Genomic DNA, 26379 nt, shown 5'->3' on the forward strand with positions numbered 1-26379 from the left:
GTGGAAGATCTGGATTGAGTCCCCAGCTCCTGGGTGTTGCAGGTGTTTGGGGAGTAGGGGAGTGGGGGAGTGGGGGAGAGTGCACCAGTAGAAAAGAGCATCTTGTCTGTCTTTCTTCCTTTCAAATAAATACAATTTAATTAATTTTTGAAGCCTAGCATCCCGTCCTGTTATAAATGATAAGAGGTGAGAGTGTGGGATCAAGCTTGTAAACCTAGTAGGGTGCAGTGGTGTTGACTGCAGAGACGGGAGGAGTGGTGTCTGCAGCTTCCAGATGGTCCCACAAGGGGCAACCCTAAGGTGGACTGCTTGCCACCACACCCAAGCCCCGCTTCTGCGCCCCCAGATATCCTGTCCTCGCTCTGGAGCTGACAGGAAGTGAAACTTGATAGTCTGCTTAGCAGACCAGCCTGGGACCCAGCCCTGGGCCCCGGATGTGGCCCCCCCACCCTGAGGAGGAAGAGAGGAGAGAAGGGGCCCGGGGAGAAGACGCTGCTGTTTTTTCCTTTCCCTTTGTTCATTGCGGTTTCTTTCTTTCTGACTTCTGTGATGTGGCTGATGAAAGCAATGAGCACCTGGAGCCCTAGGCAACAGACGCTTCTTCCTCCCTATATGTTTCTTGGCCTTTCTTCCACCACCCCTACCAGTAACTGACTTAGGCTGTAATCCAGCTCAGAGCCTAAGAAGACACCAGGCGAGACTGTGATGGCTTCACTTTATTCTTTATTAGACAGATAAATGCAAACCCTACCTTGAAGTCCCAAAAAATGTCTTAAAGGAAGAATTTTTTAACTGTCTTTTAACTTCGTGTATTTCCGAAAATGAAGGAGTGAAATAAAACACAGACTACAGAGCTGGTGTTATGGGGTAGTGAGTAAAGCCACTGCCTGCAATGCCAGCATCCCATTTGGGCGCCGGTTCATATCCTGGCTGCTCCTCTTCTGATCCAGCTCTGCTGTGGCTTGGGAAAGCAGTGGAGCATGGCTCTGGTGCTTGGGCCCCTGCATTCATATGGGGTACCCAGAGGAGGCTCTGCTTTGGATTGGCCCAGCTCCGGCTGTTGTGACCATTTGGGGAGTGAACCAGTAGTTGGAATACTTTTCTCTCTGTCTCTCCCTCTCTGTCTGTGAATCTGCCAATCAAATAAATAAATAAAATCTTAAAAAAAAAAAAAAAAACCCACAGTGGAAGATGGCCCAAGTGCTTAGGCCCCTGCACTCATGCGGGAGATCCAGATGGGCCAGTGCTAGCCATTGTGGCCATCTGGGGAGTGAACCAGCAGATAGAAGATCTCTGTGTGTGTGTGTGTGTGTGTGTGTGTGTCCCCCTCTCTATAACTCTTTCAAATAAATAAATCCATCTTTTTGAAAAAGCAGGCTATACATAAGGTGTCACTGCAAGTGTTTTAAAGAAAACTGCAAAAGATCCATATCATTCCAGGATTTCTAGAGAGGCCCAGGGGCAAGAAACTAATTGGAAGAGGGTTTGGAGATCTATGTTTGCTTACATCGTGTGTCTTTATTGGGTGGATCAGAGCAGGAAGGCTTTACACACATCAAAGGACTCTGGTGCCCAGTCTGAACTGGGCTGTGTCTTGGCCTGCCCTGCAGAATGCAGTGCGGAACCTGGTGTGGAGCAGGCCTGCAGCAGTGTCTGTTGACTATGACTAAGAGGCCTAAGAGGCCGTAAAGGGAGGGGAGACAACGCTTTGAGAACAGTGGAGAAAACATCCTATGGATGAAGGCTAAGGAGTGGCAGGGCCATTGTCTCTAAAGCTGGGAGTGACAGGGTGAGACCTGGAGGGGGCACAGGAGCAGGGGGACAGATCCTCTGCAATCGCTACCCAGATCTCCAGCTTAGATTCAGCAGCAACACTCCCAAACCCTATTACTCAGCATCTCTATTTCTGATGAAAGTGGGGGAATCTCTCCCAGTAAGCCTATTTTGAAACCATCAGTAACTGCTTAGATCCCTCTGTTTCCACCAGAGGGCATCATGCATTCATTCCCTTTCTTCTCCAACACCCCCACCATATGTGTGTGTGTGTGTGTGTGTATATAGCTCACAAACACACCCTTCCCCTTTGCACCTCCAGGTGTAAAAGAGAGTGTTCCAGGAACCCAAGTCTTCACTACTCTGCCCTACTTCAATGAAGGGTAGGAGGGAGTTAGACAGGGTTTGGGGTGGGGCCAGGGAGCAGGCTGCCTAGGTCTATCAGTAAGTTCCAAGGCTTCTGTGTGTCTCTCTGCTTGCTCTACCACCATCCATGCTGCCCAAGAACCTCGAAAACGCCTGAGTAGATGCCAGGCAGGAGAAACTGAAAATATACCCTTTCCTCTCGCTCTACTCTGGCCCAGGGCCTCTGCAACACCACCAAGGTCAGCAGGTACAGTGGGTGGGTCAGGACCTGCAGAAGGTCTGGAAGCAGACCAGAGAACTTTGCACTCAGAGTCTACCCTAGAAGTGAGAGGCGGATGAGTGCTGAGATAAGCTGTCCTTAGAAAAAGGAAGAAAACAGGCCTGAAAGGGAGGTGAGGAACCTGGAGGGGAAGGTGGGTGGGTGGGCTCAAGCAGTGGGGGGGTGGGGGAGTCTGTACCTCGGGCCTCCCACTGTGGGACCTCCTGAGCATAGAGTCAACTTGGGTGGAAAGGAGTTGGCGGGGGAAGTCTAGGGTGGCAGCTGTTTAGACGTTGGCGGGGTATCAGCGGCCAGGCACCCCCATCTTGGCCTTTCAGGTTTGGGATGAGGAGAGAAGCTGTGAGTGATTAGAAATAATAAGGGAAAATAGAAGCAGAGCCTGCCCAGGCGCGGGAAGAAAACACGAGCGCAGGAAGTGGAGAGAAGTGGCACGGACCGAGTCCTGCAGACATTCCGGGGAGGAGGGAGCAGGTTACGGGCAACTGGAAGCCTGGACGCCGAGGTCCTCTCCAGCCTCGAGGTGCTGGGAGCCGGGGACGCCGGGCGCGGGCGCGGGCGGGCCGGCTGGGGTGGGGGGCGGGCAGCTGTGTCGTCAGGAGCGGGGCGGCCCCGCGGCGGCCGCGTCTGCCTGGCCCGTCCCCTCCAGCCTGGCTCGGGCTCCAGCTCCAGCGCCGGCGCTTCAGCTCCCACCACACGCCCTCCCCCAGGCAAGGTAGAGACCCCGCGAGCCCCGCCGCCTCCCAGCGCTGCCTTCGGGGCAAGAGGGGGCCGCGGAAGGGGCCACCCCGCGGGCTGGGTGCGGGCTGCTGGGGCGGGACAGCTGGAGCGGTACTGGCAGGGTTTGAGCTGGGGCGCAGGGGCAGAGGAGGGCTGGGCCAGGGCCGGGAGGCAGCGTTTCTCCCTCCATCCCTGGGGCCACCTCGCAGGGAGGGTGAAGCGCCGCCGCTCCTAGGGACCCGACCCGGAGGAAAGTCCCTTCTGGAACCTGTACAGCGCCGCACGGGTGGGGATGGGTTCTTGTTTGGCCTCCTGAACCCTAACTTACCATCCCCATCCTTTCCACACCTGTCACCGGGAAGTTTCTGAAAATGGGAGTCTGAATCTCACTTTCCACCTTGTACCAGGAGAATGAGCTGTAGGAGACAGAAATGCAAATGTTTTGGGGCATCTCAGAATGTACAAGCCCACATCCCCCCACCATGCCAACACTGTAACTTCCTCCTGAACTATGCAAGGTCACCCTGCACACACGGGCAGGCACACGTGCCACCCCCGACCCAGGCAGCACATGTCCTGCACACTGGTGGATGCTGGCTGAATTCTGAACCCTTCTCAGGGACCACCAGCTTGTAGCAGTGGTGGACCGGGGTGGGGGGAACACAGACATCCCCCAGGTTCCCAGTGTGAGTAAAGGGATCGGCAGGCAGTCCAGGTAATCAAGTCTGGGCCCTCAAGCTAGGAGTGCCTGCCCCGTGGGGTGTCTTGCTGGGACCGCTTGGATGTCCTGGGGGCATGGGTATATCCTTGAGGGATGGTCAGTTTTTGTGACTTAGGATGCAAGCATAAAAGGAAACTTTTAATGTTGGCACTGGCTTTGGAGAGGACATTGATCTCTTGGCTACCAGCAATTTTAGTATTTGATGTTTAAGATTAGATCTAGAGAATGAGAGGCACTACCATTCGGCGTAACGGACTAAGTGACACAAGTCACTTTCTCTGGGCCTCAGTTTCCTCCTCTGAAAAATGGGAGGGTTGGTGACCCTCAGTTCTGAAGATGTTCTAGGATTCTCTGCCTTCAAGTGAACTTCCTTTCTCACCCCACGTCGAGGCGGGTAGGGAAACCAGGAGGGAAGGGAAGGGTGAGTCACAATAGCTGGCAGGCGGGCAGCAGACCCCACCCTGCCAGGCCTGGCATTGGCCTGGACTAGCCCAGGTTGTAGCTCCAAGGTTGGGATGCAGCTGGAAGACAAAATGAGACGCGGGCCAGGTCTTTAAGATCACAGGGTCCTGCAGCTTGCTGCACTTCTGCTCCACAGCCACGCTTTCAGCGGGAGAAGTCGAGAGGACAGATGAATAGATCCCAGGTCCCAACCCAGGGATGCCCTTGGACCCTGACTGTCTAGTTTCCAACCACCTCATCACCCTCCCAGAGGCCGAGTTCAGGATCCTGATACTATTGCACCTGACGTACATGGAAAGGAGGGAAGTGTGCAACTAGGCTGCTGGGAGATCTTAGGATTTGTGTTTTCCCGGATCAAAGGTATCATTTTTTTCTGACCCCTAGATATGTGTTTCTCTAGGTATCACCTTGTATAGTAATAAGAATAAGAATGGCTAATGCTTATTGAATTCTTGTTCTGTGCTATGCAGTTTGCTAAGTACATTGCATGTGTTTTCTTACTTAAACCCCACGTCGTGACTGACGTCTCCAGGTACCCTTTTACCACTGACAAAATTGAGGTTATGAGTCATTTAACTGACTCATCCAAGACCTAGGAGTCTAATCCCATGCCTAATTGAAAAGTTCATATTCTTCACCTCTACTGTAAGAGTATACAACGGCTCCAGGTTCAAAATCTGGAGAGACAGAAAGGGCAAGAAAGTGTTGAATCATGGTGACCACAGAAGGGAGGAATGTCTTGCCCGCTCTCCTTTTCATCGGCTCTTGTTTGTGCTTACTCGCTCTGTCACTTTTCCCCTCAGATTCCATTTCCTAGAACTTTGGAGTCATCTAAGAATCCCCAGGGGTAATTAGAGAAGCTAATTAAGCCATGCAGGCCCTATTTGCTGTAAGACTGTTATGCACTCATTAGATCTGTCGGCAGCAGACATTAGATTATAGTCATTGAAAACAGCCAGATCCTTTCTCCAGGATGTTGATGTCTTCGAACCTCCTTCCAAGTGCTCCCGGGGAGAGCAGGAATGGGGCGCCGTGCAGAGGTGGACAGCAGAGATGTCCCAAGGGCAGGGGTTGCAGAGAAGGTTCTGGGCTAACTGCCTTCCTGAGCCTGACCCAGCAGGTCCTAAATGAGTGGGTGGGAAGAATGTTAGCATCACCTACTCATTGAAGAGGTCTTCATTTAGCACCTACTGTTTTGTCTTCTGGGATTTGATTGTAATTATTAATGAAATAATAACGACTGTTTCTTGTGTTGGGCGCCTACATGACAGGCGTTATACAAGGGACTTTTCATGTTTCCTGTCACTTAAACCTCCCAGCTGGGAAAGAGACTCATTCTCCCCAGTCTACAGATGTCACTTGCTGGGTCACACAGTGCTATCACAGCTAAGAATGGAACCCAGATGTGACTGGCCCTGGTTCTTTATGACCCCAAGTCCTTGCAAAGCCAGAATTATAATGTAAGATATTTTGTTGTTGCTGCTGCTACTATGAGAGCCTCCACACAAGTCACCCCCACCCCCACCCGGAGACGTGGTCGGGCCCCGGCCCGTCGGTGGTCTGCAGGATCCTCCTCCTCCATCCCTCGGTCTGACAACCCAAGGCCAGGGCTCTCGAAATACCTTCGGTGGAAGGAAGCCCCCGACATCCGAGCCTCCAGCCAGAGGCCCAGAGCCTTCCCCCCACCCCTACCCTGACCTCCTCCCAGCCCTGAGCTCTCTCATGGGGGTCCCCGCCCTTCCCCAGCTGAGCTCAGCGGGACGCTGGCGAGGCGGGGCCCAGCTAGGGACCCAGCCGGAGATGGTTCTGTGTCGCGCGTCAGAAGCGCTAGAGGTCGTTGCAGGGCGTGGGTGGCCCGTGTAGTGGGCTGGGGGGCGGGGGCGGGCTGGAGGCGGAGCGAGATGGGGTCGTGGCCCGGGCACCGTGCCAACGCTGTAAGAGCCCCCTGCAGGCCTGCAGCTGCTGGGGGAACTGCAGAGCCTGGGGCGGCAGAAGATCGGTCTGGACCCGCTGCCAAAACATAGACAGACTGGGGACAGCGCGGGCGGAGGGCGGGGAGGTGACGGTGGTCAAGAGGAATCAAGACAGACTGGGCAGAAGGATCCAGAAATGGAGGAGAGAAAGCCAGAGATGAGTCAGAGACACAGAGACAGAGGACTGACGCTGTCATGGCGAGCGCAGACCTGGGGGCGAGCAGATTCCGAGAGCAGGAAAGAGCAGCGTGATCGTGGGAGTGGAGGCTGCATGGAGCAGACTGGCTGGCCCTTATCCCATGCGGGGCCTGTCCTCCTCTTCCTCAGACCTACCCTCTGAAGAGGACCAAGCGCCAGAGGTACTACTACGAAGCTGCCTTTCTGGCCATCCTCAAGAAAAACAGAAAGATGGCCAAGGAGCGGGGCCTAATAAGCCCCGAAGATTTTGCCCAGCTGCAAAAGTACATGGAATGTGAGTCGTCCTCCCAGCTGTCGGGTCCTAGAGATCCCACCCCGTCCCAACCCTCCTCCCTCATTATATTCTCCCCTCCCAGCACCCACTGTATTTGTGCCCCCCCCCCCAAGCCCTTGCCTAGGAACGGCAGGGAGGAGACCACCCTCCCTGTACCTGGGCTGCTCACTGCAGGTCTCAGAGAAGAGGAGTAGAGACCAGTGCCATGTTGGAGCCTCGGAAATGCTTTTCCCTCAGTCTTTCCATGCATCTCCTTGGGATTTCTTCTTTCTTCATCTCATCTGATTTTTTTTTTTTTTTCCACCTGGTGGACGTCGGGGTGGGGGGTCTTGGCAGAAGGCAGGATGGCTGGGGCTGTGCTAATGCCCTTCTTTCACTTCCTTCCCACCTAGACTCCACCAAAAAGGTCAGCGACGTTCTAAAGCTCTTCGAGGAAGACAAGATGGCTCAGTACGTCCAGGGAGATGTGAGTGGCCGCCGGGCCATGGGACGTCCTCTCCAAGACCAGCTCCTCCCATCAACTTTTAAGGATTACTGTGGGCCTGCCCTTCTCCCTAGATGCCCTGGTGTCCATCGTCACAGCAGACATTGTATAGGACAAAACAAGAGATTCTGCCAACTCAGAACTTGGCTCCATCTTTCTGCCGCAGATGCTGCTCTGCCCTGTGCTTCCTGTCTCTGTCTCCGCTGCTCCCCCCGTCTCCCAACCCCCAGCTCCCACCCTGCACACTCCCCAGGGTGATGCTCACTCTCATCCTAGGCCATCGGATACGAAGGATTCCAGCAATTTCTGAAAGTCTATCTGGACGTGGATGAAGTTCCCGGCCCCCTAAGTCTGGCACTGTTTCAATCCTTCCAGACTGGCGACTCCGTAAACAGTACTGTGACAAAAGGTATGGTCAGCAGGGAGGACTGGACTGGGCCTCTGGAAGAGAAGTCAAAGCAGTGTGGGCTTGGGCATGAGAGTTCTTGACCTGTGGCCAGGTCAGGAGAGAGAGGTGGACGGTGGTAGGGCCGGGCTAAGAGCCAGAGGGAGGGAAGTTAACGGGGAGAGTTGGAACAAAAGAGAAGAGAGGAACCAAAGCAGGGGGACCCCTGACCGCAGAGCCGCTGTGCCTTTTTGTAAGCAGATGTGGTGTGTCTCAGCGATGTCTCCTGCTACTTTTCCCTTCTGGAGGGTGGCCGGCCGGAAGACAAGCTAGAATGTGAGTTGCCTTGCTGGACCGGGAGAGGAGGAGAAGGGTGAAGGGAGACAGAAGTGATCCCCAGCCTCTCTTCCCTCATCCTTCCAGGATTCCTATAGGCTGACAGGGCCAGACAAAGGTGGGGCCGGAGAATGGGCCCATTCCCTCTGTCCGCCCCCCCCCCCACTACTTATCCCTAACCCGCCCACCATGGTCACCGCAGCTCCCGTGTCTTATATGAGCATCCTTCCAAAGGTTCATGGAAAATGGGATGGAGAGAGATGTTTAGGGTTGGGACGCTGGTATTCCATGTCAGAGCGCCTAGGTTCAAGTTTTTGCTGTGCTCCTCATGCTGCCTCCTGGGAATTGCTCTCTGGGAAGTAGCAGGTGATGGCTCAAGTGAGTGGGTTCCTGCCATCCTTGTGGGAGACTTGGAGTGAGTTCCCAGCTCTCCGGTATGCCCTGGCACAGCCCTAGCCATTGCAAGCATTTGGAGAGTGGACCCCAAAAATTATATATATATATAAATGCAAAAAAACTTTGAAGTCCATGCAAATGAAGGGGTCTTTTAAAAAAAAGTTTATGGGAAATACATATCATAAAAAAAACTATGCTTGGATTTCAAACATTTATTTGCACCACAGTAAACTCATCTTTTAATTTCACCTCATTTGCTATGAACTTTTTGCAATGCCCTAGTCTGTTCTCAGGTAGGCGGCCTGGGGTGTTGTTGGGGTATGGGAGTGTGTGCTGTCTCCCCGCTCAGAGCTTCGGCATGCCTGCTTCCTGTTTTCCCTCCCTTTTGGTCTCCTTTGGTCCCACCCCAATCTCCATGTTCTTCACCCAAAAGCTCTCCCCATCTCTGTTTTCCCTGTATGAATCCTCTGCGTATCTCTCACAAAATGACCTTGGCACCCCTAAAACACCCCCACAGTCACCTTCAAGCTGTACGACACGGACAGAAATGGGATCCTGGACAGCTCAGTGAGTTGGGGGACCTGGATGCGGGGCAAGGGAGTGTGTGTCTGTTTGTCTGTGCCCTCCTGCATCAACTCTCCCAGGGTCTTAGGAAGCAGAAGAGGCTGGGAGGAGACATCGAGTCCTCCAGGACCAAATTAGGGAATAGGTTCCAAACTCTTGACCCCTCAGAGAGGGGGCTGCCTCACAAGCATACAATGGGGGGGTGGATCCAGGAGCCCTGATTTCTGGAGGAGAGTGGATGCTGGCAGTGAGGGGGCTCTTGCTGTTACTCTTACCCTCTTTGCCACAGGAAGTGGAAAAAATCATCCTACAGATGATGCGAATGGCTGAGTATCTGGACTGGGATGTGTCTGAGCTGAGGCCGGTAAGGCGGTCCCTCCTTCACGGCCTCTCTCGTACCTTCTGCCCCAGGGAGTCCTGCAGCTGCCTCGCCCCATCTCAGACAGGCAGCCCGCCTCCCCAGGCTGGGTTGTCCTCAGAGGCGGTGGAGAGGTATGAGGTCAGAGTGGCACCCAAAAGTCCATTCGCACTTTCAGATTCTTCAGGACATGATGAAGGAGATTGACTACGACGGCAGTGGCTCTGTCTCCCTGGCCGAGTGGGTCCGGGCCGGAGCCACCACGGTACCACTGCTGGTGCTGCTGGGTCTGGAGATGGTAAGCGGGCCAGATCTGGGAGGATGGGTCACACAGCTGCCTTGGGGAGCACGCGCCGGAGGTTGGCCCTCGGAGGGCTCACACACTCCTGGCGTCTGTCTGTGCCCTCCCAGACTCTGAAAGATGACGGCCAACATATGTGGAGACCCAAGAGGTTCCCCAGACCGGTCTACTGCAACCTGTGCGAGTCATGCATTGGTCTAGGCAAACAGGGGCTGAGCTGTAACCGTGAGTGACGGGACCGGGAAGCCTGGCACAGGAAGAGAGCCCAGCCCTCTGGGGTTGGAGAGATCTGGGTGTGAATCTTGGCTTGCAGCTCAGCTCCTGCCTGACACATGGACAGGGGACAGGCAGGGGAGAGCAGTTGCTCTCTTAGGAGGAAGGTTGAGACAAAGGCACAGGTCTTGGAGATGAGACACTCACACCTTTAATTCTCTGCCACACTCTAAAAGCAAGCGTTTACGTGTCCTCTTCCAGTTAACGATCTTCTCTCACCCCCAAGTAAGCAGGAAGGAGGGAGAGGGGCTGCAGCTAGGGCTCTGACCTTCTCCCCTCTCCTCAGTGTGCAAGTACACTGTCCACGACCATTGCACCATGAAGGCCCTGCCGTGCGAAGTCAGCACCTATGCCAAGTCCCGGAAAGACATTGGTGTGAGTGGTCCTAGACTCACCACCGCCATCGTGGCCCTGGCCCTTGACCCCTTGCTACCTTCAGCCCCTCTCTCCCCCAGCCCCAGTCTCTGCTTAGACCCTCCCAGACAAGGAGCTGCCTTTCTCCCCAAGGTCCAAGCACACGTGTGGGTGCGAGGAGGCTGCGAGTCCGGCCGCTGTGACCGCTGTCAGAAAAAGATCCGCATCTACCACAGTCTAACGGGGCTGCATTGTGTGTGGTGCCACCTAGAGGTCAGTTTGGGAGTTAGCTTTGCAGGCTCTGCCTAGGGCCAGGAACACTCCGCAGGCAGTCCTCTTCTCGCACTGTCCCTCTCACCTTTTTTTTTTTTTTTTTTTTTTTTAAGATTTATTTCACTGAGGCCGGCGCTATGGTATAGTAGGTTAAGCCTCCAACTGCAGCACCAGCAACCTATATGGGTGCTGGTTCAAGTCCTAGCTACTCACACTTTCGATAGAGCTTTCTTCTGATGTGCCTGGGAAAGCAGTAGAAGATGGCCTAAGAGCTTGGGCCCCTGAACCTATTTGGGAGACCCAGAAAAAGCTCCTGGCTCCTGGCTTTCATCTGGGCCAGCTCTGGTCATTGCAGCCATTTGGGGAGTAGACTGGCAGATGGAAGACCTTTCTCTCCGTCTCTCAGATCATCATTTGCTAGTTCATCCCCATATGATTGCAATAGTTAGAGCTGGGCCAGACCAAAACCAGGAGCCAGGAACCTCTTCTGGGTCTCCCACATAGGGGCAGGGGCCCGAGCACTTAGGCCATCTTCCACTGCTTTCCTAGGCACATTATCAGGGAGCTGGATTGGAGGTGGAGCAGCCAGGGCTTGACCCAGAGCCCATATCCGGAATACTTGCTACTGCTCAAAGCAGGCCCCTTCATGTCCTCTTTAGGGCCATAGTGGCCCTATTCCCAAAGGTTCTCTTTCCAGTCCACACTTACAAGTTGAGAGGTGGCAGGGTACCCTCTGATCTGTCTGTATCTTGTCTTTCAGATCCATGATGACTGCCTGCAAGCAGTGGGCCAGGAATGTGACTGTGGGCTGCTCCGAGATCACATTCTCCCTCCATCTTCCATCTATCCTAGTGTGCTGGTAAGACCCTCAGGCAGCAGCCGGGAGGGGACAGGAGTGCCACCCCTTTCTCTCTCTCTCTCTCTCTCTCTCTCTCTCTCTCTCACACACACACACACACACACACACACACACGATGCCATCTAGAACACAGAGCCCATCTGTTGCAGGATTCATGTGCAATCCCACTCTAACTTCCTTTCCTTGCCTTTCTTCCCACTCCCAGGTCTCTGGACAGGATCGGAAACAAAGCAAAGTCAGCCAGAAGAACGCGGATGATTTAAATTTGAGCACCTCTGAGGCTTTGCGGGTACAGGGCTGAGAACTTGGGCTTCACAGCAGGGGTGTTTTGCGCCTGGAGGGGATGCTGAAATGGAAAAGCCTGCGGTGGGGGGGGGGGGTGCCTCCTCCCTGGGATCACCACTGTGGTGAGGGAGAGGAGGGGAGGGAGGGGACGCATCTTGGGGGAACCCCGTCCACCTTCACTCTGACAAAATCCTACTGTCTTTGTCCCTATGCTCTTCCCCTAATGCAGATCGACCCTGTTTCTAACACCCACCCACTCCTAGTCTTCGTCAATCCCAAGAGTGGCGGGAAGCAGGGGCAGAGGTGAGGACAGACGCGCTGGGTCTTCTGAGATGGGCAGGAGGGAGTGTGTGGGAATGGAGGGGGCGCACCTCGAGGAGCTCAAGAGAGGGTGTACGTCACGTCCACACCCCCGGCGCCCTGTACCTGCCACCAGCTTTCCTTTTTCCCTCACACAGGGTGTTTTGGAAGTTCCAGTACATACTAAACCCTCGACAAGTATTCAACCTTGTAAAGGATGGTCCTGAGGCAGGGTGAGTATAGGACAGGGACTGTGGATTGTGTCTTAAGACTTAGCTATTTATTTGAGGGAGATAGAGAGAGAGGGACAGAGATCTTCCCTCTGCTGGTTCATTCCCCAAATGCCGGCAATAGCCAGGGCTGGGCTAGGCTGAAGCCGGGAGCCCAGAACTCAATCGGAGACTCCCACCTGGGTAGCAGAAACCCAGGCACTGGTGCCATCATCTGCCGCCCCCGGGCGGATTAGCAGGAGGCTGGATGGGAAGTGGAGGAGCTGGGACTCACATTGGCACTCTGCTACGGGACGTGGGGTGTCCCAAGCAGCAGCTTCAATGGCTATCTCACAACACCAGCCCCTATCACAGTGTGCCCTCGGGGCTGTGGCACTGCGCATGTGCGGGAGGAGCAGGACACAGTGCATGCCGGGAAAAGAGGGCACCCCAGGAAATCAGTCTGCATCTAGGGGCCCTGGTCGCCCTGTCCTCTGAGCACTCGAGGCTGTCTCTGTCCTGCTTTCAGTGCATGAGAGCAGTTTCCCCCAACCACTGCACAGCGACTACAACTTTCCCCAATATCCTAATAGGATATTACTACCCTTAATAAAAATGCAGGTTTCCTGACGCCGGAGAGACAAGAGCAAATCTCCTGCCCGGGAGTTGGGAAGCCTCAGGGCTCCTGCCTCTCTTCATCTCCTACCCCATCTTTTGTCTTAGGCTCCGATTCTTCAAGGACGTTCCCGACTTCCGGATTTTGGTGTGCGGTGGAGACGGCACCGTAGGCTGGATTCTAGACACCATTGGTCAGTGCAGGAGAGGCCCCGGGTGGGCGACTGGAGCCTTCTGGAGCTAACACCCTCCCTCTGTCCCTTCACCTGCCCCCTCAGATAAAGCCAACTTGCCCGTTGCCCCTCCGGTCGCTGTGCTGCCCCTGGGCACTGGAAATGACCTGGCTCGTTGCTTACGATGGGGAGGAGGTAAGGGGTTGCCGGTGGCTGGGGGAAATTGAGCAGGAAGGGAAAGGCAGCCAGGGAAGAGCCTGGGCATCTGATAGAGAGAGGGCTGGGGAGGAAGAGAGGCACAAATGTCCAAATATAAGAGCGCAGGGACTGCAGTCAGAACCCAGGAGGGCCGGGGGTGACAGTCTTCTTCCCTCTAGACCTGAACATGTTTATCTGTCTCCTAACTAACCCGTGGGGCTAGGGGTGGTGGCAATGTGGTTCTGTGAGAGCCAAGCGAGGTGCTGAGTGACAAAACTAACAGGGAGCCTTGGCTGTGATGCATTCATTTATTCTGACAGTTAACCATCCATCCATTCATTCATTATCATTTCTTTCCTTCTTTTTTTTTTAAGATTTTATTTATTTATTTCAGAGGTAGATACTCTGGTTTCTCTTCAGATCATATAAATTTTTCGCCTATTTCAGAGGTAGAGTTACAGGAAGAGACAGAGAAAGGTCTATCCACTGGTTCACTCCACAAATGGCTGCAATGCCCAGAGCTGGACTGATCCCGAGCGAGGAACCAAGAGCTTTCTCGTGGTCTCCCATGAGTGCAGGGGCCCAAGCACTTAGGCCATCTTCTACTGCTTTCCCAGGCCATAGCAGAGAGCTGGATCCGAAGTGGAGCAGCCGGGACTCAGACTGGTGCCCATGTGGGATGTCGGCACTGCAGGTGGCAGCTTTACCTGCTGTGCCACAGTGTTGCCTCCTCACTTTTTTTTTTATTTATTTATTTTTATTTTTGACAGGCAGAGTGGACAGTGAGAGAGAGAGACAGAGAGAGAAAGGTTTTTCCTTTGCCGTTGGTTCACCCTCCAATGGCCGCCGCTGCAGCCGGCGCACCGCGCTGATCCGATGGCAGGAGCCAGGAGCCAGGTGCTTTTCCTGGTCTCCCATGGGGTGCAGGGCCCAAGCACCTGGGCCATCCTCCACTGCACTCCCTGGCCATAGCAGAGAGCTGGCCTGGAAGAGGGGCAACCGGGACAGAATCCGGCGCCCCGACCGGGACTAGAACCCAGTGTGCCGGCGCCGCAAGGTGGAGGATTAGCCTATTGAGCCACGGCGCTGGCTGCCTCCTCACTTGACTCTTTAACTACTGAAGCATTTGTGTGTGTAATCCTTGATCCATGGGAGAACTTTTTCTTCAAATTTTTTATTTGAGAGAGAAAAACAGACAGCTCTCATCCAGTTTACTTCCCAAACGCCCACAACAGCCAAAACTGGGCTGAGGTCAAAGGGAGGAGCCAGGAAATCAGTCCAGGTCTCTCATGTGGGTAGCAGGAACTCAATTACTTGAGTCATCACCACTGCCTCCCAGGGTCAGCATTAGCAGAAAGCTGGAGGCAGGAGCCAGGACCAGGCATCGAACCTTGGTACTCCGGTGTGGGACACCACGCTAGGCCAAGCGCCCACTCCACATAGAGGAACTCTTGATGCAACTAAAGATGTAACTTGAAGAACAAATAGGAAAAAGTGTCTCTGGATGTATGTTATAACTTAAGTCTAACACATGGACATGGACATAGGAGCAATTTTTGGACCAGGTTTCAAATGTCTTTTTCATTTATAGAATTAGAAACTGAAATTATGTATTTCAGGCCTTTGCTTTTTATTCTGCAAACAAGACTCTCCAAGACTCTCACAGTACTTTCCTTCCTTCTTCCTTCCTTCCTTCCTTCCTTCCTTCCTTTCTTTCTTTCTTTCTTTTCTTTTTTTTTTTTTTTTAGATTTATTTATTTGAAAGGCAGAGTTACAGAGAGGCAGGGAGAAAGAGAGAGAAGTCTTCCATCTGCTGATTCACTCTCTAAATGGCCACAATGGCCATAGTGGAGCTGATCCAAAGCCAGGAGCCAGGAGCTTCTTCTGGGTCTCCCACGGGGGTGCAGGGGCCCAAGGACTTGGGCCATCTTCCACTGTTTTCCCAGGCCATAGCAAAGAGCTGAATCAGAAGTATAACAGCCTGGACTTGAACCAGTGCCCTTATGGGATGCCGGCACCGCAGGTGGCAGCTTTACCCACTATACCACAGTGCCAGCCCCTCCCACAGTACTTCCCTGCCCACTCAGCCTGAATTGTGATAATAAGGACAAATACAACATTAATAAAAGTTTGACACTGAAAGAAAGTCCTAAGATTTGAAGAGGGAAAATGAGAGGCCTATCACTAATATCACTCTGGGAGCTCTGTGGAGGAGGGGTCGGAGTAAGCAGACAGCTAAGAAACCACTGAGGAGACGGAGGGACATACAAGCAAGGAGAGCAGCACTGGAGTTAATGAGGTAGAAATCACAGCACTTGATACTGACTGATAGGCTGTGGTGGAGGAGACAGACAGCAAGTTAGGACGCTTTCTAATATTATGGACTGAATAGATGGGGGTGCCAGTTATTAAAATGAGGAGTGCCGGGGCAGATGTCTGGCTTAGCAGTTAAGACACCGGTTAAAATTTAGGGTTCAGGGGCCAGTGCTGTGGTATAGCGGGTGAAGCCACTGCCTGCAGTGCCAACATCCCTTATGGGTACTGGTTCGTGTCCTGGCTGCTCCACTTCCGATCCAGCTCTCTGCTATGGCCTGGGAAAGCAGTAGAAGATGGCACAAGTCTTTGGGCCCCTACAACCATGTGGGAGACTGGGAATAATCTCCTGGCTCCTGGCTTCAGATAGGTGCAGCTCTGGCTATTGCGACCATCTGGAGAGTGAACCAGCGAATGGAAGACTCTCTCTCTCTCTCTCTCTCTCTGCCTTTCCTTCTCTCTCTGTGTAATTCTTTCAAGTAAATAAATAAATCTTAAAAAAAAAAAATCTAGGCCGGCGCCGCGGCTCAGTAGGCTAATCCTCCGCCTGCGCGCCAGCACCCCAGGTTCTAGCCCCAGTCGGGGCGCCGGATTCTGTCCCCATTGCTCCTCTTCCAGTCCAGCTCTCTGCTGTGGCCTGGGAGTACAGTGGAGGATGGCCCAAGTGCTTGGGCCCTGCACCCGCATGGGAGACCAGGAGAAGCACCTGGCTCCTGGCTTCGGATCAGCACAGTGCACTGGCCTCAGTGGCCATTGGGGAGTGAACCAATGGCAAAGGAAGATCTTTCTCTCTGTCTCTCTCTCTCACTGTCCACTCTGCCTGTCAAAAAAAAAAAAAATCTAGGGTCTAGGGCTGGCACTGTGGCACAGAACGTTAAGTCACAGCCTGCAGTGCTACCAGCCCATATGGCTGCCAGTTCCTGCCCCAGCTGCTCCACTTCCCATCCAGCTCCCTTCTAACGCACTTGGGAAAGCAGCAGCAGATGGCCCAAGTCCTCAGGCCCCTGTAACCATGTGGGAGACCCAGAAGAAGCTCCTGGCTCCTGGCTTCAGCCTGCCACAGCCCGGCTATTACGGTCATTTGGGGAGTGAACCAGTGGATGGAAGATCTCTGTCTCTCTTTCTCTCTCTGTAACTCTGCCTTTCAAATAAATAAATAAATCTTAAAAAAAAAAAAAAAAAACCTCCATTTCAATGCTCAGCTCCAGCTCCTAATTCCAGCTTCCTGCTAATGTAGACCCTGTGATGTAGTGGTGATGGCTAAAGTAACTGGGTCCCCACCACCTACATGGGAGAACTGGATTGAGTTCTGACTCTCTACATTGGCCAGCCCGCCCTCAGCTGTTGTGGGCATCTGGGGGATGAACTGTGGGTGGGAGAGAGCTCTGTATGTCTTGTCTAATTCTCTCTGGCTTTTTGCCTCTGAAATAAATTTTTAAAAGGTTTATTTGTTTTTAAGAACATATATATCCTTATGAGAGAGAGAGAGAGATCGTCCGTCTGCTGATTCAGTACCCAAATGGCCACAACTAGGACTGGGCCAGGCCAAAGCCAGGAGCCAAGAACTTCATCTGGGTCTTCCATATGTGTGGTCCAAGCACTTGGACCATCTTCTGCTGCTTTCCCAGCTCGTTAGCAGGGAATTAGATTGAAGTGGAACATCTGGGATGTGACTAATGCCACATGAGATACTGGCCTTGCAGGCAGTGGCTTAACCTGCTGCACCACAACGCTGGCCCCTGAAATACATTTTTTTAAAGATTGATTCATTTGAAAGGAGAGTTAACAGAGAAAGAGGGAGAGATGAAGATCTTCCATCCACTGGTTCATTCTCCAAGTGGCTGCAACCATGGGGGCTGGGCCTATCTGAAGCCAGGAGCCAATAACTTTTTCCCAGTCTCCCCGTGGGTGCAGGGACCCAAGCACTTGGGCCATCCTCTGCTGGCTTCCCAAGCACATTAGTAGGGAGCTGAATAGGAAGTAGAGTAACCAGGACATGAACTGGCACCCATACAGGATGCTGGCGCCACAAGTGGTGGCTTTACCTGCTACACCACAGCGCCAGCCCCTTGAAACACATTTTTTAAAAAGATACTTGAGTAATACAGAAGGAAAACTACTTTAAAGAAGAACAGCTAAGCCGGCGCCGCGGCTCACTAGGCTAATCCTCCGCCTAGCGGCGCCGGCACACCGGTTCTAGTCCCGGTCGGGGCGCCAGATTCTGTCCCGGTTGCCCCTCTTCCAGGCCAGCTCTCTGCTATGGCCAGGGAGTGCAGTGGAGGATGGCCCAGGTGCTTGGGCCCTGCACCCCATGGGAGACCAGGAAAAGCACCTGGTTCCTGGCTCCTGCCATCGGATCAGCGCGGTGCACCGGCCGCAGCGCGCCGGCCGCGGCGGCCATTGGAGGGTGAACCAACGGCAAAAGGAAGACCTTTCTCTCTGTCTCTCTCTCACTGTCCACTCTGCCTGTCAAAAAAATAAAAAAAAAAAAAAATTAAAAAAAAAAAAAAAGAAGAACAGCTGATTCAGGTTTGAACATGTTGAACTGTCAGTAGAGCAACCAGGTTGACATGTTGTGGTGAGATGTTAGAAATAGGCATTAGGGGCCGGCGCCGCGGCTCACTAGGCTAATCCTCCGCCTAGTGGCGCCGGCACACTGGGTTCTAGTCCCGGTCGGGGCGCCGGATTCTGTCCCGGTTGCCCCTCTTCCAGGCCAGCTCTCTGCTATGGCCAGGGAGTGCAGTGGAGGATGGCCCAGGTGCTTGGGCCCTGCACCCCATGGGAGACCAGGAAAAGCACCTGGCTCCTGGCTCCTGCCATCGGATCAGTGCAGTGCGCCGGTTGCAGTGCACCGGCCGCGGCGGCCATTGGAGGGTGAACCAACGGCAAAAGGAAGACCTTTCTCTCTGTCTCTCTCTCTCACTGTCCACTCTGCCTGTCAAAAAAAAAAAAAAAGAAAAAAGAAAAAAGAAAAAAAAAAAAGAAAAAAAGAAATAGGCATTAGGAATTTAGAAGAAAAATCAGAGCTGGAAACATATGTTGGAGAGTCATCTACTCCTAGGTGGCAGCTGACATCCCGAGAGTAGACGAGATTGCCTGGGGGAAGAGGCAGGAGTAGGTGCCCAGGCACAGCAAGACCCTGGTAAGCACCATGTGTGAGTGCTGAGTAGGGACAGAGGGGTTACTAAGGGTGCCTGCATTATTGCTGACGGCTGGCTGCCGTAACGAATCACCAGGGACTATGGCTTTAACACAGTGCGAGTTTGTTGTCTTGGGGTTCTGGAGGTCAGAAGTCCAAAATGGGGCCGGCGCCGAGCTCAATAGGCTAATCCTCCACCTAGCGGCGCCGGCACACCGGGTTCTAGTCCCAGTTGGGGCACCGGATTCTGTCCCGGTTGCCCCTCTTCCAGGCCAGCTCTCTGCTGTGGCCAGGGAGTGCAGTGGAGGATGGCCCAAGTACTTGGGCCTTGCACCCCATGGGAGAGCAGGAGAAGCACCTGGCTCCTGGCTTCAGATCAGCACATCTCTGTCTCTCTCTCTCACTATCCACTCTGCCTGTCAAAAAAAAAAAGTCCAAAATGGGTCTTGCTGAGCTTTTAAAGTCAAGGTGTTGCTGGGCTGGGTGATCGAAGGTTCCAAGGGAGGAGGCTGGCACTTGGCTCTCCCGGTTTCCAGAGGCCACCTGCTTTCTATGGCTCGCGGCCTCCCTTCTCACAGGCAGTGTCCTCCCTTCAGACTCTGCTTGCCTCGTGGCATCTCCTTCCGTGGCTCTTTGCTCCTCCCTCCCTTTTCTGCTTGTGTGGGTGGCAGCGTGCTCACACCGGGACCGAGCCGGTGGCCAGGGTAATCCCCCACTTCAGACGCTTTCATTTCGTCTCTTCTGCCACGGAGGGCAACGTTCTCGCAGGTTCTTGAGAGTAGGGTGTGGGTAGCATGGGAGGAGGTGAATTGTTCTGCTTACCACAAGAAAACAAGAAGGAACAGTGAGCCAGGGTCCTCTGTAGCCGGGAGAGTGAGACGGCAGAGGCTAAGTGACGAGTTTTAGGAGCTGAAAGAGAACTAAAAACAAACTGGGTGTTGGCAGGAAGCACTGGCGATCCTTGCCAATGGTTTCAGCAGGGTGGAATCAGTGAAAGCAAATGACAGTGGGTTGAGCCATCAGTGGAATGTGGGAAGTGGAGACTTATTTTTTTAACCTTTTTTCCTCCTGATGACGAAAATAATACGTGGTTGTTGTAAAAAATAATTCAAATACTTCAGATATACATGCCAAGAAAGTGAAAGTTCCCTGTAATCTCTCAAAAGTTTTGAGGCCTTTTCCTCCATGTTTTTTTTTTTTTTTATTTAAAATTTTTGGCACCAGAAATAAATGTTTTTTTAATCCCATTTTCCATGAACTTGGAAATAGTTATTTTATTTGAAAGTCAGAGAGAGGCAGAGAGACAAATATCTCCCACCCACTGGTTCACACTCCAGATGCCTGACACAGCAGGGCTGCACCAAGCAGCAATCAGGAGCCAGAGACTCATTCTGGATCTTCCATGTGGGTGAATGGCAGAGGCCCAGTTCCTTTTTTTTTTTTTTTTTTTTTAGGATTTATTTTATTTGTGTAAAAAGCAGAGTTAGAGAGAAAGGGAGAGACATAAAAGCAAACAGAGATCTTCCATTGCAATGGCTGGGCCTGGGCTAGGCCCCCATGGGTGGCAGGGGCCTAGGCACTGCTTTTCCAGGCATGTGCAGGGAGCTGGATTGGAAGCAGAGCAGCCAGGATCTGAAGTGGTGCCTGTATGGGCTGCCAGCATCCCAGGCAGCCCATCTCAGCCCCTGGGCCTAGGTACTAGAGCCATCAGCCGCTCCTCCCAGGGTTCACATTAGCAGGAAGCTGGAATTGGGAGCAGAGCAGGGTTTTGAAACCAGGCCCTCCAATATAGAATACAGGTATCCAAAGTGGCTTTTTAACAGTTAGGCCAGATACCTCCATGAACTTTTCAAAGTACCCTCATATGTAGTTAAACAACAATGTGATTATTTAATAAATGCTTTTCTTATTTTTTTAACTGAACAATGCATATTGGTTATCAATGTATTTCCATACGAATGGGCTTGCTTCACTCTTTTTGGGACTGACAGCATTGTGTTGTGTGATTGTGTAGTAATTTACTTAACCAGGCCCCTGTTGATGGACATTTATGTAGTGTTCAGTTTGGTGCAATTAAAACCCACGTCTATCTCTGCACACAACATGAACATTTCTCTAGAGATGTTTCTAGACTTGCTGCCCCCAAAGGAATGGACATTTTACTAGTTATTTTCTTTTATAAAATCACACAAATAATGCATCAGTACATCACCTAGGTAAAAGATTTAAAGACTCTTCACATAGAGATGGCCTCTTCCCTGCCCCCACCAAATTTTCCGTGTTCTTCCTCAGAGAAAACTGGTTTCCTGTGTACACTCATTTTTCAGATTTTGCACGCACATGTGCATGTGCACACAGGCACACACAACATTTTAGCCAGTATAAATGGGAATGTACTAGACAGATTTTTCTGGGACTTCTTTTTTTTTCATTGAAAAAATGCTCTGTATCCAAGAGCTGTAATTAAGAGTTTTCATGAGCCGGCACCGTGGCTCAATTAGCCTGCGGTGCCGGCACACCGGGTTCTAGTCCCAGTCGGGGCACCGAATTCTGTCCCGGTTGCTCTTCTTCCAGTCCAGCTCTCTTATGTGGCCCAGGAGTGCAGTGGAGGATGGTCCAGGTCCTTGGACCCTGCACCCACATGGGAGACCAGGAGAAGCACCTGGCTCCTGGCTTCGGATCAGCGCTGATGCGCCGGCCGCAGTGCGCCGGCCGCGGCGACCATTGGAAGGTGAACCAATGGCAAAGGAAGACCTTTCTGTCTGTCTGTCTCTCTCACTGTCCACTCTGCCTGTCCAAAAAAAAAAAAAAAAAAAAAAAAAAAGAGAAAAGAGTTCATGGCTTGGATTTTCTGTACCTCATAGAATCTTCCCCTGTTGCTGGACATATAGATCATTTCCAGTTTTGTTTTGTTTTGTTTTATTGTTTCAGAATACTTTAATAAATATCCTTCTACATCCATCTCTGTGTACACAACTTGTGTTAGCTTCTGTAAGGGAAATTCCTAAAAGTGGAATTGCTGCGTCAAAGGATATGTTTTGACAAAGTTTGGCAACAGTTTGATAAAAATTGTAAACTGCCTTCCAAAAATGAGTTATCTATGTATGCTCCAACTAACAGCAAACCAGAGTGCCAGTTTATCCATAAGCTCATTAACACTTTGTTTTCTCCAACTTGTGCTTTCTCACTCTGTTAGGCAACAAAAGGTTAACTAATAGTTTTTTTTGTTTGTTTGTTTGTTTGTTTAAGATTTATTTACTTATTTGAATGGTAGAGTTCCAGAGAGGCAGAGGCAGAGAGAGAGAGAGAGGTCTTTCATCCACTGGTTCACTACCCAGATGACCACAACGGCCGAAGTGGGGCCAATCTGAAGTCAGGAGCCAGGAGCTTCTTCCCAGTCTCCCACGTGGTTGCGGGGCTCAAGGACTTGGGCCATCTTCTACTGCTTTCCCAGGCCATAGCAGAGAGCTGGGTTGGAAATAGAGCAGCCGGGACCTGAACTGGTGCCCATATGGGATGCCAGCACTACAGACCGTGGCTTTACCGGCTATGCCACAGCACTGGCCCCTAGTTTTTCATTCTTTTAGTTTTTAACAATATTGAACATCTTTCATATGCCATCTTGGTCATTTGTTTTGCTTCTTTTGTGACAGGCTTGTTTGTATCATTTGCCCTTTTTTTTTTTTTTTTTTTACAGGCAGAGTGGACAGTGAGAGAGAGAGACAGAGAGAAAGGTCTTCCTTTTGCCGTTGGTTCACCCTCCAATGGCCGCCGCGGCCGGTGCGCTGCGGCCGGCGCACCGCGCTGATCCGATGGCAGGAGCCAGGAGCCAGGTGCTTTTCCTGGTCTCCCATGGGGTGCAGGGCCCAAGCACCTGGGCCATCCTCCACTGCACTCCCTGGCCACAGCAGAGAGCTGGCCTGGAAGAGGGGCAACCGGGACAGAATCTGGCGCCCCGACCGGGACTAGAACCGGTGTGCCGGCGCCGCTAGGCGGAGGATTAGCCTAGTGAGCCGCGGCGCCGGCCGTATCATTTGCCCATTGTTCTATTGATGTTTTAAATAGTGATCTGAAATCTTTTTTCTTTTTTAAGATTTATTTGTTTTATTTGAGAGGCCAAGTTACAGAGAGGTCTTCCATCTGCTGATTCACTCCCCACATAGCTGTAAAAGCCAGAGCTGGGCTGATCTGAAACCAGGAGCTAGGAGCTCCCTCCAGCTCTTCCCACATGGGTACAGGAGCCCAAGGACTTGGGCCATCTTCTACTGTTTTCCCAGCCATAACAGAGAGCTGGATCACAAGTGGAGCAGCCAGGACTCAAACCAGCGTCCATATGGGATGCCAGGACTGCAGGCCGTGGCTTTACCCGATACACCACAGCACCGGCAATATGTGCATTTTTAAATACTTATTTTATTTATTTGAAAGGCAGAGGGAGAGAGAGAGAGAAAATATCTTCTGTCCACGGGTTTACTTCCCAAATGGCCTCGGTGACAGGGGCTGGGCAAGGCTGAAGCCTGGAGCCTGGAACACCATCCACATGGGTGGCAGGGGTCCAAGAATTTGGGCCATCTTCTGTTGCTTTCCCATGTCCATTATCAGGGAGCTGGATTGGAAGTGGAGCCACTGGGGTTCAAACTGGTGCTCTGACATGGGATGCAGGCATTGCAGACAATGGTCTAACTTGCCACAAGACCAACACCTATATGAGTATTTTTTTCTATTTTTAAAAATTTTTAAGGTGTATGTTTATTTATATAACCATACAGAATTTTAAAATTTTCATATAATCCTATATATTCCTCTTTGTGGCTCCTACCTCTATATTTTGCTCTAGAAAGGTCTTTTCCACCCAAAGACTCTGAAAGTATTCACTTATGTTTTTGTCTTATGCAAATTCCACTTAATATTTTTCATTTAAATTCTTTGCTCCATCTTGAATTGGTCCCAGTATAAGTAGTGATATTTACACCTGGTGTCATTCATAGACTAATCCACTTTTGCCCACTTATTTGAAATGTCATCATATGCTGAATTTGCATGCGTGCTTGAGTCTATTTTGGGGCACTCTGTTTCTTTGCTCTTGAACTTTTTGCTCTATTCACTGTGTCAGCGTCACACTACGTAGGCATGATTGCTTTATCCTGCATCTATCCCATGGAGTGGAGTGAGACAGCATCAGGGGTGGGGACGAGAGACAGATGATCCCTGCTTTGTCACACATCTCTGTCAGCGCTTTCCCTGCCATTCTCTCCAACATTCCAGATGCACCTGGGAGTCGTTTTCAGATGTGCACACACAGTTGGGAGCATTTCACCTTCTGCCGTAGAGTGGAGCAGAGACTCAGCAAGAGGCTGCCCCTGAGAGAGGCTGTGGGAGCCTTGACTGAGCGCCCTGCCCTTTCGCTGGCAAAGCTGGGAGGTTCTCCTGAACCAGACATGTGTGGTGGTGGGACCCAGGGCTCAGGGCTAACCTGACTTCTCCTCCACCTCCAGGGTACGAGGGACAGAACTTGGCGAAGATCCTCAAGGATTTAGAGATGAGTAAGGTGGTGCATATAGATCGATGGTCCATAGAGGTGATACCTCAACAGACGGAAGAAAAGAGCGACCCAGTCCCCTTCCAGATCATCAATAACTACTTCTCCATCGGTGTGGTCAGTGGATGGGCGAACGGGGAAGGGAGGGCCTGGGGTGAAGCTTGCAGAGGTTGGAGGAGGGCAGAAGGGGAAGGCAGAAACTAAGAGAACTGTGGAGCTGGGACATGGGGCATGCAGTACACTGGTGTGGATGGTGAAAAGAAGACCTTGGGACGTGCTGCACCCATCCTGGGGAGGGGGGGGTGGAAGCTCTGAGCTGAGGCAGAAGGCAGGCCTCTGGTCCAACACACCTCGAACTCCCCAGGATGCCTCCATTGCTCACCGATTCCACACCATGCGAGAGAAATATCCTGAGAAGTTCAACAGCAGGTAAGCACAAGGACGGGGGCTGCAGGCTCACCCAGCACTAGGGATCAGATTGTGACCACCTGTGACTCGGGATTCTTAGTTGGGCAGTGACACTGCCAGGAAGGGCCCCCAAGCGAAGCCACCCTTGTCTCCTGTGGAGTTGGGGTCGACACCCTTCCCTGTCACCTACCCGTGTCTGCCTTCGATGTGTGACCTGTGCCCCCTCCCCTTCCCTGCTGGGCCTTGTATGGGGGCTGACCCAGAATGAAGAACAAGCTGTGGTACTTCGAATTCGCCACCTCTGAATCCATCTTCTCAACGTGCAAAAAGCTGGAGGAGTCTCTGACCGTGGAGGTGTGTGTAATGAGACCCAAGCTGACTTCGTTCGCAGCTTCCTGTAGCCGAGTTTCTCCTTTGGCAGGCGCCCTCACGAGCCTCCCATGTTCTTGAACCTGTCCTTCTCTGACCTCCCAGCTCTCCAACCTTGGTTCCCACATCCTCAAGATACACTAGTCCCTATTTCCCTTGCTCTTGCAAACCTCCAAATCCTGGCCTTCCCAGTCTGCCATCTGGTGGAGGGAGCGGTCACAGCTGTGACTATGCCGTGAGGTGAGGATCTGTGCTCTCCCCTCCTGGGGCTGTGCCCCTCCCCTCAGATCTGTGGGAAACCGCTGGATCTGAGCAGCCTGTCCCTAGAAGGCATCGCAGTGCTCAACATTCCTAGCATGCACGGTGGCTCCAACCTCTGGGGTGATACCAGGAGACCTCATGGAGATCTCTATGGGATCAACCAGGCCTTAGGCAATACAGCTAAAGTCATCACTGACCCTGATATCCTGAAAACCTGTGTACCAGGTGAGAGGGACAGCCCTCGGAGCTGGCTGGGTGGGACCAGGATGAAGCTGTGACTCCCTCTGGGGGCAACCAGCTGCTACTCTACTCTTCACCCCCAGACCTCAGCGACAAGCGACTGGAAGTCGTGGGGCTGGAGGGTGCCATTGAGATGGGCCAGATCTACACCAAACTCAAGAGTGCTGGACATCGGCTAGCCAAGTGCTCTGAGATCACTTTTCGGTAAGGGCCCTGAGGGAAGGAGCGGGCCGCCTGAGAAGCAGAGGTTGTGGTGTGCGGGTGGTAAGGACAGCTCCACTAACACCCCTTGGCCTCCCCGCAGCACCACAAAAACCCTCCCCATGCAAATCGACGGGGAGCCCTGGATGCAGACGCCCTGCACAGTGAGTGCCGCCTGTGCCTGCCAGACACGGAGCCCTCGGGCTCCACGGGTCATAAAGCTCCATTCCACAGCTTCCTTGCTTTCTCCCGAAGCCCAAAACTTCCCCCTGCACACCATTCCTCCCATACCCTGAATTCTCAGCCTCTGGCCTCAGCGTCGTGGCCTCTCCCTGTAGATTCACCCCCAAATCCCGGATGCTTTAGAACCAAGGTGCCAGGAGCTGCCTCTGAACGTGTGCCCCCTCTTCCCTTGCAGATCAAGATCACGCACAAGAACCAGATGCCCATGCTCATGGGCCCACCCCCCCGCTCCTCCAATTTCTTTGGCTTCTTGAGCTGAGGGGGACACCTGCAGCCCCCAAGCCAGTCTTGAGCCCGCCTCCCAGGGTTTGGACTCCACCCCCAAAGCTCTGTACATTGCTGCCACACCCTCCTGCCCGCTCAGGAGCATGTTCCTTCATCCTCACAGTATTTATTGTCCTGCCCCACCTCACTGTTACACACACACACACACACACACCCCACATACGTTGAAAGTGCCTCATCAGAATAAAATGACTTTTTCTCCCCACCGGGATATACTGCTAAGTAAGTGGTACGCCTTCTTTGATACCTTCACC

General features: G+C 52.5%; 1 protein-coding gene across 12 annotated transcripts; it reads left to right on the forward strand.

Moving 5' to 3' along the window:
* The first annotated feature begins 2127 nt into the window (after nucleotides 1–2127).
* On the forward strand, nucleotides 2128–26347 carry DGKA (diacylglycerol kinase alpha). Of its 12 annotated transcripts, none has more exons than XM_089308478.1 (25): nucleotides 2236–2531; nucleotides 4456–4679; nucleotides 6620–6764; nucleotides 7157–7230; nucleotides 7525–7657; nucleotides 7895–7969; nucleotides 8883–8932; nucleotides 9219–9293; nucleotides 9466–9585; nucleotides 9699–9813; nucleotides 10148–10236; nucleotides 10369–10488; nucleotides 11249–11347; nucleotides 11553–11636; nucleotides 11862–11935; nucleotides 12091–12165; nucleotides 12865–12950; nucleotides 13035–13124; nucleotides 24075–24235; nucleotides 24483–24547; nucleotides 24790–24880; nucleotides 25183–25381; nucleotides 25480–25600; nucleotides 25701–25761; nucleotides 26016–26347. In XM_089308478.1, the coding sequence occupies exons 3-25, from the start codon at nucleotides 6701–6703 to the stop codon at nucleotides 26097–26099; spliced, it is 2205 nt and encodes a 734-aa protein (XP_089164604.1). In that variant the 5' UTR covers nucleotides 2236–2531; nucleotides 4456–4679; nucleotides 6620–6700; the 3' UTR covers nucleotides 26100–26347. The 12 variants fall into 12 exon arrangements, 9 of the variants coding, with proteins under 9 accessions (XP_008254842.1, XP_089164605.1, XP_089164604.1 ...); XM_008256621.5 differs by lacking the exon at nucleotides 2236–2531 and adding an exon at nucleotides 3001–3131; XM_008256620.5 differs by lacking the exon at nucleotides 4456–4679 and having other exon boundaries at nucleotides 2128–2531.
* The last annotated feature ends 32 nt before the right edge of the window (nucleotides 26348–26379 follow it).

Source organism: Oryctolagus cuniculus, chromosome 11, assembly GCF_051225735.1.
Source record: "Oryctolagus cuniculus isolate XC-2025 breed Fujian yellow rabbit chromosome 11, ASM5122573v1, whole genome shotgun sequence".
Classification (NCBI taxonomy): Eukaryota; Metazoa; Chordata; class Mammalia; order Lagomorpha; family Leporidae; genus Oryctolagus; species Oryctolagus cuniculus.

Coding starts and splice junctions, on each gene's coding strand:
- DGKA (XM_089308477.1), top strand. CDS start 6,701: ATGGCCAAGGAGCGGGGCCTAATAAGCCCCGAAGATTTTGCCCAGCTG. Junction 6,765..7,156: donor GCTGCAAAAGTACATGGAAT/GTGAGTCGTCCT, acceptor CTTCCCACCTAG/ACTCCACCAAAAAGGTCAGC. Junction 25,762..26,015: donor GGATGCAGACGCCCTGCACA/GTGAGTGCCGCC, acceptor CTTCCCTTGCAG/ATCAAGATCACGCACAAGAA.